This window comes from Pangasianodon hypophthalmus, chromosome 29 (assembly GCF_027358585.1).
Source record: "Pangasianodon hypophthalmus isolate fPanHyp1 chromosome 29, fPanHyp1.pri, whole genome shotgun sequence".
NCBI lineage: Eukaryota > Metazoa > Chordata > Actinopteri > Siluriformes > Pangasiidae > Pangasianodon > Pangasianodon hypophthalmus.
The window spans coordinates 14,230,261-14,245,556 of record NC_069738.1 but is presented as its reverse complement, the minus strand read 5'-3'; the positions used below and the strand labels follow the sequence as shown (position 1 = coordinate 14,245,556).

At 38.4% G+C, this 15,296-nt stretch overlaps 1 protein-coding gene across 1 annotated transcript in view; it reads left to right on the top strand.

Annotated features, from left to right (window-relative positions):
- The window catches only part of tuft1b (tuftelin 1b), a 30,526-nt gene extending 15,554 nt beyond the window's left edge, over positions 1-14,972 (top strand). The window contains exons 2-12 of the mRNA XM_026928526.3: positions 2,307-2,381; positions 3,513-3,593; positions 3,676-3,762; positions 4,503-4,565; positions 5,087-5,176; positions 7,220-7,318; positions 7,945-8,162; positions 8,724-8,829; positions 9,155-9,238; positions 12,235-12,326; positions 14,340-14,972. Of these exons, the coding sequence (XP_026784327.2) occupies positions 2,307-2,381; positions 3,513-3,593; positions 3,676-3,762; positions 4,503-4,565; positions 5,087-5,176; positions 7,220-7,318; positions 7,945-8,162; positions 8,724-8,829; positions 9,155-9,238; positions 12,235-12,326; positions 14,340-14,412 (1,068 nt within the window). The 3' untranslated portion in view covers positions 14,413-14,972. The remainder of the gene's footprint in view (positions 1-2,306; positions 2,382-3,512; positions 3,594-3,675; positions 3,763-4,502; positions 4,566-5,086; positions 5,177-7,219; positions 7,319-7,944; positions 8,163-8,723; positions 8,830-9,154; positions 9,239-12,234; positions 12,327-14,339) is intronic.
- Positions 14,973-15,296: the final 324 nt, after the last annotated feature.

The window sequence follows — 15,296 nt, the reverse complement described above, 5'->3', positions numbered from 1 at the left end:
TGATTACACATTGATGTTCTTTGTTAAACAACATGTTATTAAATCTGTTTATTATTGGTCTTCGATTATGTGGAGCATCTGCCACACACATCTCTGTGTATTAGATGTTACTATAGAAACAATAACAGAACGAATGCATTAATATAAATTAAATTTGCCTGCTACTGTCCGAGATGTGCGTTTATAAAGAAATACTGAACACCTTCTGACCAATCAGATTCGAGAATTCAGCTGTGCCGTAGTGCAGCTATGTATTAGGTTGTTGTAGTGTAGTCACCTTGTTGCTAACAGTTTGTTCCACGCCTTTGACTGGCTCACCCTCTTGGATGATTAAGTCATGCAGTGAGATCACTGTTATCTCTAAAGTCACATAACAGTCATCTCTCTAATCCTTGGAAGTGCCTCACTGGTTCCATCTTGTAGTCACTCAGTACTGAATTGCAATTTGATCCTTTTCTAATATCTAACTTCCTTAATCTTTAATGTGTTAAATGTCCAAGACAAATGGGAACAATCCAGTATGACATAGTGTTTGAAAGTGAAAACACCCACGGATTAGAGGCATGTAGCAACGGTTCCTGTTTCTCCCTGTGCGCAGGGTACAGGCCATAGAGACGTCATCCTCAGTGTACAGGAGTGTAGCTGCTATTTGTGTTGTAAGCAGCAGTGAAATATGACTTTTGTCTTCTGTAAGCTGTGTCTAATGCTACATTTAGAGTTAGGATTATTTTAAACGGTATCATTGGAACTGTATTACATTACTGTGTGTGTGTTGGGGGTGTGTGTGGGCGTTTGCTAGATTTTCTTGGGAATTTAGGATGTAACTTAGTGAAATCGAAACTTTAAAATGTAGTTTATTTGTAGATACAATTGGCTGATTGAGAAACAGCACAGTTACTTGTGTACATGGAAAAAAAAGTATTTATTTGGTAACAATTTGCATTTGCTTTTAAAGCAAAATTAACTTAATGCAATTTCAATTAAAATCTTGATTTAAATGGTTAAATATTATACAACTAAAACAAGGAAATTTTTGCTTCTTTTTAATATAAATAATTTATTTGTTTATTCACACTAGTGAGCTTAAATTAATTATGTAAATTTCAACATGTAAATGTACACATTATCGAAATGATATTTTTTGTCTTCGTTTGGAAGTGTCTGATTTCGCAAATCAGCCATCATTATTACTACGAAATGGTCATTAACAAAGAGCACATTACATCAGCTTTCATAATGACTGAACTGGCAAAACCTAGCATGACTATTTCACCAACTTGAAAGCTCATGCTCCTCTTCTGGTCAGCATGCGTTGATTTGCACATGTGCAAGAGTTAACATTACTTTGGGTTTTTATATATATATTCAAATGAATTAATTTATTACAGAACTTAAAGCATTCAAGTAATTTAAAAAAGTCCTTGTTTTTTCCTTGCTCTTTTTTGTGTAAAAATCACAGGTTTGTTTTTGTCATATTGATTGAATCACTTTTTTCAGTGTAGATAGGTTGCGTGATTGATTCGCTGTTAGCCGTTGATTCATCGGAGGAGGGATGTAAAGTGCAAATCTGTACATGGCATGGAAGGAATGGTAATTGTTTTGCATGTTTGGACTGAAAAAGGAGCGGCATCCCAGACATCTGAGTTAGTGTGAGAGATTAATAAGAGCTTTCAGGCATTCCACAGATTACACACAGTCCACCTTCTGACACACCTGGCCAACAAACCTGTAAAAAATAGCGGAAGCTTGCAAACTAGCATGCTGCAAATGTAGATTTCAGAGGAGATTTCTATCACGACAAAATCAGATTATCTGCGTTCATAACTACAGCACATAAACAGATACGCTGCTTCTCTTTTGCCCTCTCTGCTTCTTCTTGCTCTCTCTCACTTCAGAAGGCTTCTTTCATGCATGACTGTTTAGGTGTGTAAGGTGTTCAAGATAGTTTGTTTTGCACACTACAGACCAGTTTTTCTTTGCATGCATGGAGGCACGCTGAGACTGGTCAGGCAAGATGATGGAATGGGGGGTTGATTTACTTCCTGTACTATAAACTGTAATATAAATTGCCTAGGAATGTAATAGCACAGTCGTATGATTATATCTGGAATAATGTTGATATACTGATGTAGTAGATCTTGATGTAAAAAAAAATAAAAAATCAGGTGTGGTCCACCTCTTGAGCATTTTAACATTTTAAAACGCCTTCCCCTACTTTTAAATGAAGAAAGATCCCAGGTGGAAATCAGAGTAACTCAAAACTGTTCTCTGCTTCCTGTCTTCTGTCCTCTCACTCCTCCTCACAGGACATCTGTAAGCTCACAGTGCATGACTACAACCAGAATCTAGTCACCGAGACGCTAAACGATATCGCCAACAAGGTAATTTTACACACAAGTACACATTTAGAAGCTAAACGCACATTGGGTCTCATTTATCAATCTTTCAGTTAAGCTGTGTGTAAAAAAACAGATGGTCTGCAGCACATTAAGGAGTATATGGCACACTGCAGCTTGAGACATACCAGATCAGTCACTTATCGGTCACTTAGTGCTGCCTCTAATCAAGAGCTGCAAAGCATTAAAAGAAGATGCCGTGGCAAACACAACTGATTTATACACTACCTGAACCTGTCCTTCTTTTATACAGCGGTATTCTTAATTGAATGACAGGTCTTATTTTTCTTAAATTATGTATTTATATTGGCTTGCTTTCTTTAGTTTTTTTCATAGTTAATATAATTTAGTTAATGCAAGTGTTGAGGATGCAGAAGATAAGGATAGGTGGAGAGTGATGATTCACTGTGGCGACCGCTGAAGGGAAAAGCTGAAAGAAGAAGAAGAATATAATTTAGTTAATGTCATTAATATGAAACAACTGGGTTTCACAAACGTTTCATTAAATTGGTGTGTAACAAAAATACAATCTATTTAAACTTCACAGCATAATCCATATATAAAAGTGCAGTAACTCAGCACAAATTATATGAATTATATCTGATCATTTGATCATTTATATCTGATCATCATAATGAGATTTACATTAGTTACTCTTCTTACTCACATGGGTTTCTGAACTTTTGAGAAGTTTTTTCACAAATACCAAATTTCCACAAACTATTTATGAATAAATCTGTTCATATCCAGCTTGATAGATGAGGCCTATTGGGAGTACGTTTGATGGGACACTGTGCTCACTGCACTGCGTTGGGGCTAACTGAAAGTGCTCAGTGAATTGAATGCAAGTCCAACAGATCTCAATCAATTAAGCATTAGTGTTTTAGTTGATAGTTGTTTTTAAACTGACTTGTTGCTTTTGTGTTTTTTCTGTAATTATTTGTATTGCTGTTGTCTTCGCAGCAGATATTTAAAGACATTAAAGATTTACTCTGCACTTTATTCAATGAGGCTGAGTCTAATTCAAGTTAAGAATTTGAATAAGAGTCACAAGCACAGGGCTTTAAATAACATGCATGTTTTTCTGGCATACTGCAACAAAATATTTATATTCAGCCTGCAGTGATTTGTGGAAAGCAGTGCCAGATAAGGCCAGATTCCAGCAGGCTTTTAGGAGAGAAGATCGAAGTCATCAAGGTGAGTTTTATTACATTCTTATTTGCGTGTCTGTGTGTGTGTGTATTTATTATGTGTGTGTAACTGTTCTTCTGTATTGCAGGTGTATCTTGAACGAGGCAGACAGGAGCAGGACAAGGAGCAACAAAGTGTCACAATGCTGACTGACGAGGTTTCACAAATACAGGAGGTCAGTACGTCCAGCACAGCGCCTACAGACATTCAGTCTTGTGACTATTAACTGGAGAAGATCTCAGTCCAGTGACAGAGCTAGTAAAGGAGTTCACATGCTCAATCACGCCAATATAACAAATCAGCAAAAAATCACAATAAAACAGCTTCCTGATGAAGCAAGTTAGGCGATCCTGCAAGAGAAAATCTTTTTGTTCTGCCTGCTGAGATCAGTTCATAAGAGAGAGCATACGTAGATCAGCTATCACTCTTTAACTCCACCGGCCAGTTCCAGGTTGGACAGACATTAAAGCTGAGAGCGTGATTATAGATCAGGCCTGAGTCTGTGTTGTTAGATATAAAAAAAGAAAGTCAGAGGAAAGTCAGTCACTACTGAAGCTGTATTTGAGCTTTTTAGTGAAATGTACAGTATATGACCACAGCATGCATTCAGGGTTTAATGTTTGTATTTCATGTTACAACATATAATAATCTTAATTTTTATAGCACTTTTTTGAGTTCAAAGTGTCAAAGTGCTTTTCATATAAAAGATTAGAAGATTAGAAGTATTTAGGATGGCATGATAAAGAATCACAATCATTACTGCATTCACTGTACATCTAAGAGAATTACTGTAAATCATGCAAAGTGTATTTAACAAAAAGTATTGAAGAATAGGCCAAAAATAAACTTTTAAACATTGGATTGGAATGTGTGTGTGTGTGTGTGTGTGTGTGTGTGTCTCTTGTACGCTGTAAGGTGAGATATTGCCTGAAGACTCTGAGGGAACAGATGGCAGCCCGAAATAATAACAATAACAAGGTACTGAATTTCATTTGGTTTCATTGTTCTCCTATTGTCAGACATTTTGATAGTGTAAATTACATACAGTACTGTGCAAAAGTCTTAGGCACATGGAAAGGAAATGCTCTAAAGAAAGATGCCTTCAAAAATAATGAAATTAAATGTTTTATACATAAAAAACATCTATGAAGAACAGTAAACAGTAATAAACTAAACAAAGTCAGTATTTGCTATGATAACATTTTGTCTTTAAAAATGCATCAGTAGTCTCAGGTACAGAATTTTGGCTGCTAAGTTGGTCTAGTACATATGTAATATGTTATCTTCATTACTGACATACAAACATCTTTCTATAACATTTAATTTTGTTTAGTTATATTTATGAAGTAGTCATGAAATACACAGCTAACACAAAATTAGTGTTGAAAAAATTGAGTGTGCCTAAGACTTCTGCACATTACTGTGTATTGTAGGTAAAATGGTACAAAATGTTTAAACAGCAACAATAAACAATTCAAACGATGTTCCTTGCACTCTAGAGTCCAGCCAATGGGATCCGAGTTAATATGCCCAGCAGCAAATCCCCTGTCTCCAACGCCGGTGTGGACGCGCATGTCCCTGAGAGCCAGGTGAGCATTCTCTGAATCTCCAAGAACATTTATATGTAGGAAGATATATTATATGGCCAAACGTTTGTAAACACTTGACCATCACACCCACATGTGTTTGTTGAACCTCCAATTCCGGATTTATTCTCTCTTTGCTGTTATAATGAGCTCCACTCTTCTGGGAAGCTTTCCACTAGATGTTGGAGCGTGGCTGTGGGGATTTGTGTTTCATTCAGCTACAAGAGCATTAGTGAGGTCAGGCGCTGATGTTGGGATGTCGAGGAGGTCTGGGGTTCAGTCGGTGTTCCAGTTCATCCCAAAGGTGTTCAGTGGGGTTGAGGTCAGGGCTCTGTGCAGGACACTCGAGTTCTTCCACTCCAACCTTCACACACCATGTCTTCATGGAGCTCGCTTTGTGCACAGGGGCATCGTCATGCTGGAACAGGTTTCAGCCTCTTAGTTCCAGTGAAGGGAAATTGTAATGCTACAGCACACAGAGACGTTCTATACAATTGTGTGCTCCAACTTTGTGGTAACAGTTTGATGAAGAACCACATATGGGTATGATGGTCAGGGGTTCACATACTTTTGGCCATATAATGAAATGTATACACACAATGTATTTTATATCTAGAAACAATAAATAACACTCTCTTAGTATGTATATTTTCCTCCTAGAGACAGTGTAGAGACAGTGTTATAGATTTAATAAGTGAAGAATGTCTATATGTTGATTGATCTAAAGCTAATGCCTGTATATACAGTATAAATACAGTGTATATACAGTGAAACTCATTTTAAGGTAAGAAGTGCTGATGTGTTTACTGTTCATGCTGTGAGCCGCCATGTTTCGTCACTTTCTGAACTCGGAGTTGAGACTGTTCTGAGTTCCCGAGTAGGAATTCAGGGTAGAGGAAGCGTTTTATTTCCTCGTTCTGACATTTAGTTGAATGCAGCATTATTCACAACTGATGGAAAATGCATGATTGATAAACGGATCAGGTCCGAGGCAGCAGTGTGGTGTGTGGTGGTGAAGCAGGAGTTACTCCATTTCAAATACTACTGAGAAAATATCTTTTAATACTAATAAGATATGAAAAAATCACCAGCAGTTTATTAGAATACAGTAACATGGATGTTTCATGATAACAGTTTGATGAACCTTCTGTGAACCTGCATGTTGATTTCACAGTCACGCTGTGTGTCTCTCACTTACACACACATTTCTGTAAGCACATGGCACTGTTTTCACGCTGCTCTGAGAAGTCGCACCTCTGACGTTCTGAGAAACAACACTCGCCAAAGCTGCATTTAGCTTAGCAGACAAGCTGTATACTTCAACAACACACACACAAACACACACACAAAATTTACCAGACTTTCTCAGTGCATTGCTTACTCTCCTTTTCCCACATATTATTCACTGTGTGCCATTAAAATGCTGCAGGAGCATAGAGACACACTGGGAAATGTTCACAGCCATGTTAAACCAGTTGCATTTGATATTATTGACATGTAAACATGACATAGTGGTTAAATATCTATGGAGAAGAGTTAGTTTGTATACTCCTCCATTACACGCTCCTCTTAGCCTTCAGGTGTCTCCTTCTCTTCTGTCTCTTTGGTATTTGTCATTCCCTTGCATTCTCTCTCTCTTTCACTAAATAATTGTTCTGGTCACAAAGAACTCCAGATCTCCAGTAAGAGAATAGCACGTAGCTGTTATTAGTTTTATTCTCTGATTAACGATGAATATGTCACCATTTTGAAAATTCTATCACAAATGTGACACGATATGCCGTGCATTTTTGGAATTGCCCTAGGGATGAGTAATTAAATACTTGGATGATTAATGAAAAGATTGAGACTTCTAGTAGTAATGTGTTATTCATTTTTGCTGCCAGCTCAAAATGTTCAGGGAATAACACGCAAATGTTCTAACTCTAGCATAAGGAACTGTTTTGGGGTATTTTTCGGCATTATTTTCAAACCTTTTCAAAAATAAAAGCCTGGACGTAAGAATGGGAATATTTCTTTTTTTTTTTTTTTGTCTGTCTCTATCAGGAGCAAGAGTGTGTGAGGTTGAGAGAGATGACCAAACGTCTATATGCTCAGCTGCAGGAGGTAGAACAGAGACACCAGGAGGACATAGAGGCATTGCAGGTCAGTGACACACACACACACACACACACATAAATTCTTTATTTAGGTCCACAATTTATAATATACAAAATAAAGAGGGCCCAAATATGTCATGTTGTATGTATATAAATGTCCACATCAGCATTACAGCATTACAGCAGCTTCCGGGTAAACACACACACACACACACACACAAACACACACACACACACAAACACACACTCTTCTCTTTCCACCTACTTCTAAACAATGGAAATGACATCTAGTTAAGACATGTAAGAAACACACGCGTTCTTTTTAACTACACGTCTTAGCAGGCTGTACGTTTGAGGGTTCATACAGTTCCTGTCATGGTGGCTGAGTGTGTGTGTGTGTGTGTGTGTGTAGCCCTTAATGCACTGGTTTAAAAATAAAAATGTGTGGGCAGTTCAATTATTCATATACTTCTTCATTATCTGGAAGATATAAAAGTCATATTTAACCACACTGTCATATTTCGTGTCCTAGTGACTCTCTCTCAAAGCTAGTTTCTGATGCAGTGTCTGTGTACGCTGTTCCAAATGACATGTTCTTTTTAAATGAATGCTAATAAGGACTCATTTGGGATACACCCAAAATCAGACTTTCTGTCTGTGGCCCTCTTCTAGGCAGAGAACAGAGAGTGCCTGCGGCGTTTGGAGGAGCAAAACCAGCATCTGAGGCAGGCCCAGAACGAGGCAGAGGGGCGGGGCCAACGCATTGAGGAGCTGCAGACACTTCTAGGAAATCTGAAGCTTGAGAATGCCAGCCTTCATGACAAAATGGCTGCAGGCGAGGCTGAACTTCAGGATCTCAGAGCACTGAAGGAAGGGGAAGATGAGAAAAGGTGGGAGGAATGAGTGAACAAATGGCCCACTAAAGAACAAGGCAAAGTAAAATACAGTGCACTTTATCCTCATCCATTACTCCAAGATTATTTAATCAGCATGAGGTGTAGATGAGAAGCGCAGAACGATCTGCCACTGTTTCCATCTGTTCACTCTGAATCAGAGAACAGTGTGTGTCTACGTATCTTCTCTTTTGGGTGCTGTTGCTGGTTGAAGTATCATAAATTGGTTGCAAATACTTGCATTACATACAGGCATCTTCATTCTGTAATATTTTATAATTGCTAGTTTGCCTGATTTCTTTCTGTAACTATCATCTGTAGCACATGCGCATACACACAAACACACACACACACACACACACACATTACATAATGCATGTTGCATATGTGCATGTGTAGTGCAACCCTTTCTGTTCTTTCTGTGACTCTGGCGCTGGTTTCTGGTCAGTCATCAGCGTGTACAGACACTACAGAGTCAAAATAACACAACTATAACTAGAGCAGAGCTGGATATATAGAGCAGGTTAGCCTTAAAGTGTGTGTGTGTGTGTGTTCTAGATGTAAACAACTGGAAAAAGAGCAGGCCGTTCTGAAGGAAAAAATCCATCACCTAGATGACATGTTAAAGAGCCAACAGAGGAAAGTGAGACACATGATCGAGCAGGTGACATACACACACACATGCACACACACACATAATGCATATGTATATTAACACAGACTCAGAGTGATGCAAGCCCAGGTGCAAATGAGCAGATAAACACACCTTATCATAATTAATAGAATAAACAACTTACACATCTTCCACATGGCAGCTACACGGATTCATACGCTACTGTGACTTTTTCGTTTGGAAAACTAGTTAGGATGGACTACGTCTTATCTACAAACACTAAGTACCTGGGGTTGTACATTATTATGTACATATTGTGTGTGAGTGTGTGGTTAATATTTATCATAAACATTGTGCATATATTGTGTGCCCCCAGCTTCAGAACTCTCGGACTATGATGGAGGAGCGCAACCGTCTGATTGGCGATCTAGAGGAAAAAGTGGGTTTTCTGGAGGCAGAGGTTAGTTCCTGTGCTGTTGTGTCAATATTGTGAGTCTCTGTAATAGTGCAAGACAATGTTTCCCAATCTCCTATCCCCAAAACCCCTAAGGGCCATGACGCACCAAGGCGGTGCTGTAGTGAGGAAGTTATTGGGAGTTGATCTGCACTAATCCTGGAGCCCTGGGGGACTCTGTCCATTGGGACGTGCCTGACATTCTTGTAAAGTGCCCAGACTAGCTCATCTGGCTCCTTGCAATTCAGAGGAGCAGCGGCTCCTTTCCGAGGCTCTTCCATTGAGCTCTTCGTATTATCAGAGAGCGTAAACCCAGCAACCCTGTGGAAGAACATCCTCTCCGCCACTTGTACTCATGACTTTATTCTTTTGGTCACTACCTACAGCTTGTGACCGTAGGTGCTGATAGGGGTGTAGACTGACCAGTAAACAGAGAGCTTCATCTGCAAACTGAGTTCCTGCTTCACACTCACAGATCAGTACAGCAATTACAACCCTGCTGCAGCTGACCCCTTTGACTCCTCTGTCAGGGACACGGTCTCTCCCCTCACCTGAAGGGAGCGTGTCATGCTTTTCTGGGAGAGAACCATGACCTTAGCCCTGGACGTGCTGATTTTCATCCCGGTTGCTTCATACACAGCAGCAAAATATTCACCAAAAGAAAAACATCAACTGCAAATAAAAAGGATATTACCTCTAGCTCCCTGTACTGCACACCTCTCCACCCTGGCTGCCTCTTGATATCCTCTCTAGGGATGTTTCTGATACTGGTATCAGGAATCAGCCCGATACTGAGCTCATTTACTCGTACTCATATTCATAAAAGATGCCCCGATACCAACATCCGGTTATGCTGAAAAAAAAAAACGGAATATGTGGTCAGTCAGATTTAAGAGAATATATTACATATAGTTTACATAAAAATATCATGTTTCTCTTCAAAACCTTATTCTATCGCTTGTACTAAACTTAATTTAATTACTTAATTTAAAGTTTCTAATTACTAGATTGAATTTTGTAGAGCGAGCATGATCAATTCACATAGTATTAATGTAAACATTCTGAAATCTTATGACGATGTTGGCACTGACAGGGAATATAATTAGAGTACTACATTAATGATAGTGATAATGTGGCTGTTACAGAACACCAGTGAGCTGGGATCAACCCCCAGTTTGGGTGAGAACGGCGAGATTGATTATATTCAGGGCTTTGAAAATACACGATCAAATCAGGTTGGATGAAAGTTGAATCTGATCTAATTTAATGTACGAAAACAAATTGTGCTAATGTAACTCAGTTCAGTCATGTGGAACCGTGTGTGTGTGTGTGTGTGTGTGTGTGTGTGTGCATTTGAATTTAGTAAATTCAATGAGCTTTTTTTAGTGTAGTGTATGTTACTACGTTAATGAACAGAGGACATGAAATGACAGCAGTCTGTACAATAAATGATCAAAGCAAAGCAAACTGCAAACTGTGAAAATATCAAGAGGAGAAAATACAGTATCTTCCTACGATACAAGTAAAACATCTTAAAGGAGCTGCATGGGCATGAGGAGCTCGTTACTAGCAGCACACAGCAGCAACGATGCAGGCTAGGTGAGGAAAAAATATCTATATCTAAATATTGTTCTTGAAGATCAGCCACTGTCACTCATTAATAAGGAGGGAATCAGATGCAATGAAAACAATGAAACCTATTTTAAGAATCAGAAAAGACTTCAGCATCAGCATCAGTTTTATTTGCCAAGTATGCCTGAACACACAAGGAAATTGACCCCGGCTTCCGGTAGCTCTCTCGGTCACACAAACAACACATACACACAGAGTATTCAAAAGTAGCAAAACAGTATTGTAGCAGCAAGTAGATGAATAATAGTATGTAACCATAATATAGTGCACAAGCTGTGTAGCCTGTGGTATACAGGTATTCCTTTGTTAGATATGAGGTAAGTTCTATTGCACGGAAAAAGAAAAAGGTGCATAATGTGCTTTATCACAGTGATATTGTCTACTGATTACTGTTCATGAGTCTGCTGGCCTCTGGAAAGAAACTGTGCTTGTGATCGGTTGTTTTGACACACAGGGATTTGTAGCGCCTCAAAGAAGGGAGACATTCGAAAACGGAGTGACTGGGATGTGAAGGGCTGGAGATAATTTTAACATTCTATATGATTGTGTGCATCAAACTTTGTGGCAACAGTTTGGAGAAGAACCACATATGAGCGTGATGGTCAGGTGTCCACATACTTTTGGCTATATAGTGTATATAAAATAGCTGATGGCATAAACTGATCCAAACACTTTCTAAAATAATGTCTGTTTAGTTTCTCAGGGTGGCAACTAGAATAAGATTTCTCTGCTAAGATAAAATTCTGATATCCTGGGAGCTGTAAACAGAGATGGTGCAAAAATAAATTAATTAATAACAGTATGAGTGAGTTTCTTTTTCTGAGAACCCACACATCACACATGGAAATTGTTATATGATGAATTTATTTATAGAAAGCTTAAAGGATTTAAAAAGCTAGCGTGCATTCAAATGCTAATTAAAATGAAAGTGTATCTCATACGTGAGATGCGCTTCATACTGACAAGAAAATTGCCGTCTTCAACTTGGCCATAATTGTCTCATTATCATTCTTGAATCCATATCAAAGTTATTTCTATGGTGTGTGTGCTGTCTTGATAGTCAGTGAAGAACACAGATTATCGGGTTCAGGTGTATTGGGAGTTGGACCAGTTTGGCACAGATTTGGTTCCGCACAGCTTGTTTACACACACACACACACACACACACACACACACAATACAAAGGGGTGTTAACACACAGTAATAGGTTCTAATGAGGAATGGGTGTGAACAACAATCAGTGATCAAGCTGCAAAGGTGGCACAGGTGGAGAAAAGGAATCAAACTGGAGGCTTCTATATTGATCTGTTTTGCTTTCTCATTCTTCCCTTTAATCTCCAAGAATAAACTGTTTCCTTTCTTCCCTACAGAACAGAGAGATGCGGGACCAGATAGAGTTCTGTCTGGGTGATCAGACACCCAGCTCTTTTCAGTCAGAGAAGGAAGCTCAGATTGTCTACAGGTGAGCGGTCACACACACACACACACACATACCCACTTTACAACTTTCTAGATAGCCATATGATCTAATGTTAGCAAACAAACATGAAACAAACCAGACTGAATTTTATGACTGATTCTGAGGGTTTAAATTCCGCTATTTTTCTGCATTTCTGCATTATGTTGTATGTGATTGTGTAATTTGCTGAGAACTGCTTAGGCGTTATCCTGTTAAACACATACTGTGTAGGATTTTATAAAAATTTCTGAGCATATTCAGTGTTGGTGGCATGGTGGTGTAGCAGGTAGTGTTTCTCCCTCACAAGTCCATGCTCCCCGGGTCGAGCTTGGGTTACTATATGAGCAGAGTTTCACGTGAGTTTCACCCCATATCCACACGGGTTCCCTCCAGGTTCTTGGTTTCCTTCCACCTAGGTGTGAATGTGTGAGTGTGTGTGTGTGTGTATGTGTGTGTGATGTGTAAAGTGCTTACTGAAGATGAATATTCAATATTGCCAATCATTCACCAGGGCACAATAGAGAAATAACAGCGCTTTTCCACCAGATGGTGTGGCTCAGCAAATTACCCATAATTCTCCACATACCTAAGTACCTGTGCTGAATTTGCTAAATCTTCTGACCCAGGGGTACATGAGTGGAGTTAATAGTACAGATGTGGAATTATTTGATTTTCCTTTACTTTCTCTTATGCGTGTTATCTGTTTTATTCTCTTTATGCTGATTCTTGTTATTTGTGAGTGTATTCTGTGTTCTGACCTGATCTGTCACGATATAAGATAAATGGATGTCTGTAATGAGATAGATAAGTAGTACATGTTATGATGTGAAGACCCTTTTACCATACAATGAGCTAAGCTTCTCTGAACATTTTCACATAAATGACCTAAAAACCTATTATATATTGGGGAAGCTATTAGACAGGAAGGGAGACAAGGTGTGTGACAAGGCCAAAACAGAACTCCGACTACACTCCTGTATTTCTCCAAGTGAAGAACTTCTGCAAATAAAATTCATCTACTATGAAGAAACTGTCTCCAGTCTTATCCTTCCCCCCTGTGCATCTGACTGAAGAGTTATTCTGGTGTAAAAGACAACAGAGACCATCGATTAGTCACACACAGTCTCTCAGACATCCTGATTCATCTCTCTGGCTGAAGTCACTTCTCAAAAATCTTCAGCAGTGTAATGACCATCTGCAAAGATTCTTTTCAAAAGTCATTTCTTCTGATGGATTGAAGAAGCAATGTCATAGTAGTTATATTAATATCATTGCCATAAAATACCTTAATGACAATTCCACTGAAAATTATTAAAATAAGATGTATGATGAGATGACATCTCTTATAAACCTCCATTACTTCAGACTGTCACCTCGATATTCCTGAGCTCTGAATGTCGCTGGCTGGCTTCAAACAGAAAGAGAAAAATGTGTGATTCCGAGTAGCTAATTCTGTTTCTCATCACAGCTGCTAACTAATCACTGTAGCTGGTCATTTCTGTAGCAAAACAGCCCTGCGACATATCTGCAGTATATCACATCTACCACATCTACTATCCTTCCTGTCACTGCTGCATGTTGGTCTTATCTGATCAACTCACCTGAAGATTAAGTTACAGTGACATACTGAAATGCCTTAACAGTAACTTGAATCCTCTGGTAAGCTTGACAAAGTACACTTCTAGCATTACGATGGCATTTCTGTCAGTTTTCATCTTTTTTGGAAACGTAGTGACCTCTAAATGCAGCAAGGTGCGATTTTTGAATAAATACTTCACCACCTCAGCATATGAGTGCAAACAAATCAGCTAGGTTTTAAAATGGGTAGAATATTCAGAAGCAGGATTTTCAAAATAGACTTTCAAAACCATTTTTCAAGGCTTTAAGCATACCATTATACACAACTTAGACAAAACATAGTAATAATGTTTGTAAATGATTAAAAAATATTTTACATGTTAAATTTGAGAAGGCGTTTAATTGTGTTAACTCAAAAACCATTTTTCTGGTTTGCAGCAAGCCTTTGACACCAACGAGCCCCGGAAACAAGTCTCTGCCCTTCATCAAAGTGATCGAGATCAAGTCCTGAGCACACACACAGAGGAAGCTGTGAGGCATGCATATACAGTATACATGTACCTCATTATATTTTTCATGTAACATCAGTTACAGAATGAGGCTGTACAGACAGAAATCAATCATTTACAGAACACCTTAATAGCTTCTTTAGTAAAATAAAACTAATAAATAATAGCTTATTTGTTTTAATTATAGCATAATTTGTTACACACATGATCATAGATCAGACAAAAAATAAGGGCCAGTGGTGAAAATTAAGTATTTAGATTTTAATCTATCGTCATCAACATTAAAAACACCCCAGAACACCCAGTTACTGTTTCAATACAAACCATGTAAATAGAATGTGTGTGTGTGTGTGTGTGTGTGTTTGTACAGTATGAATATAATAATGCTGGTTAAATGAGTGCTAGACCCATCTATTCTGCCAGCTCCCATATTAAATGTGAAATATAAACACCTCCCGCTGTTAATAGAAGCTGTATAGTTAATATTTTGCTATATATTATGATGTAGTTCTGTATTTATATCATGAATTTTGTGGGTCCAAATAAAGTTAAGTGAAAGTTTGCTCAGCGTCTTTCATATGTGTACATCATGTAGGTGGCACATTTGAATAAAACTCATTAATAGCAGAGCGAGCACAGGATTTATCCCACTAAACTTAAACAGTGTTTGAACTTCCTACTGAATTCATACATATATCGCTCCCTTTTCTGAGATTCATGTGCCTATGGCATTATTTTTTTGGCATATTTGTTGCATAGTTTGCAAATTAACACAAGTTCCACATGGATAGCTAGTTTACGATCCACAAAAATAGAATGAGATCCACAGATCGCACAAATATTTGAAACACACAAACACATTCTTATAATTTATTTGTTGATCGCT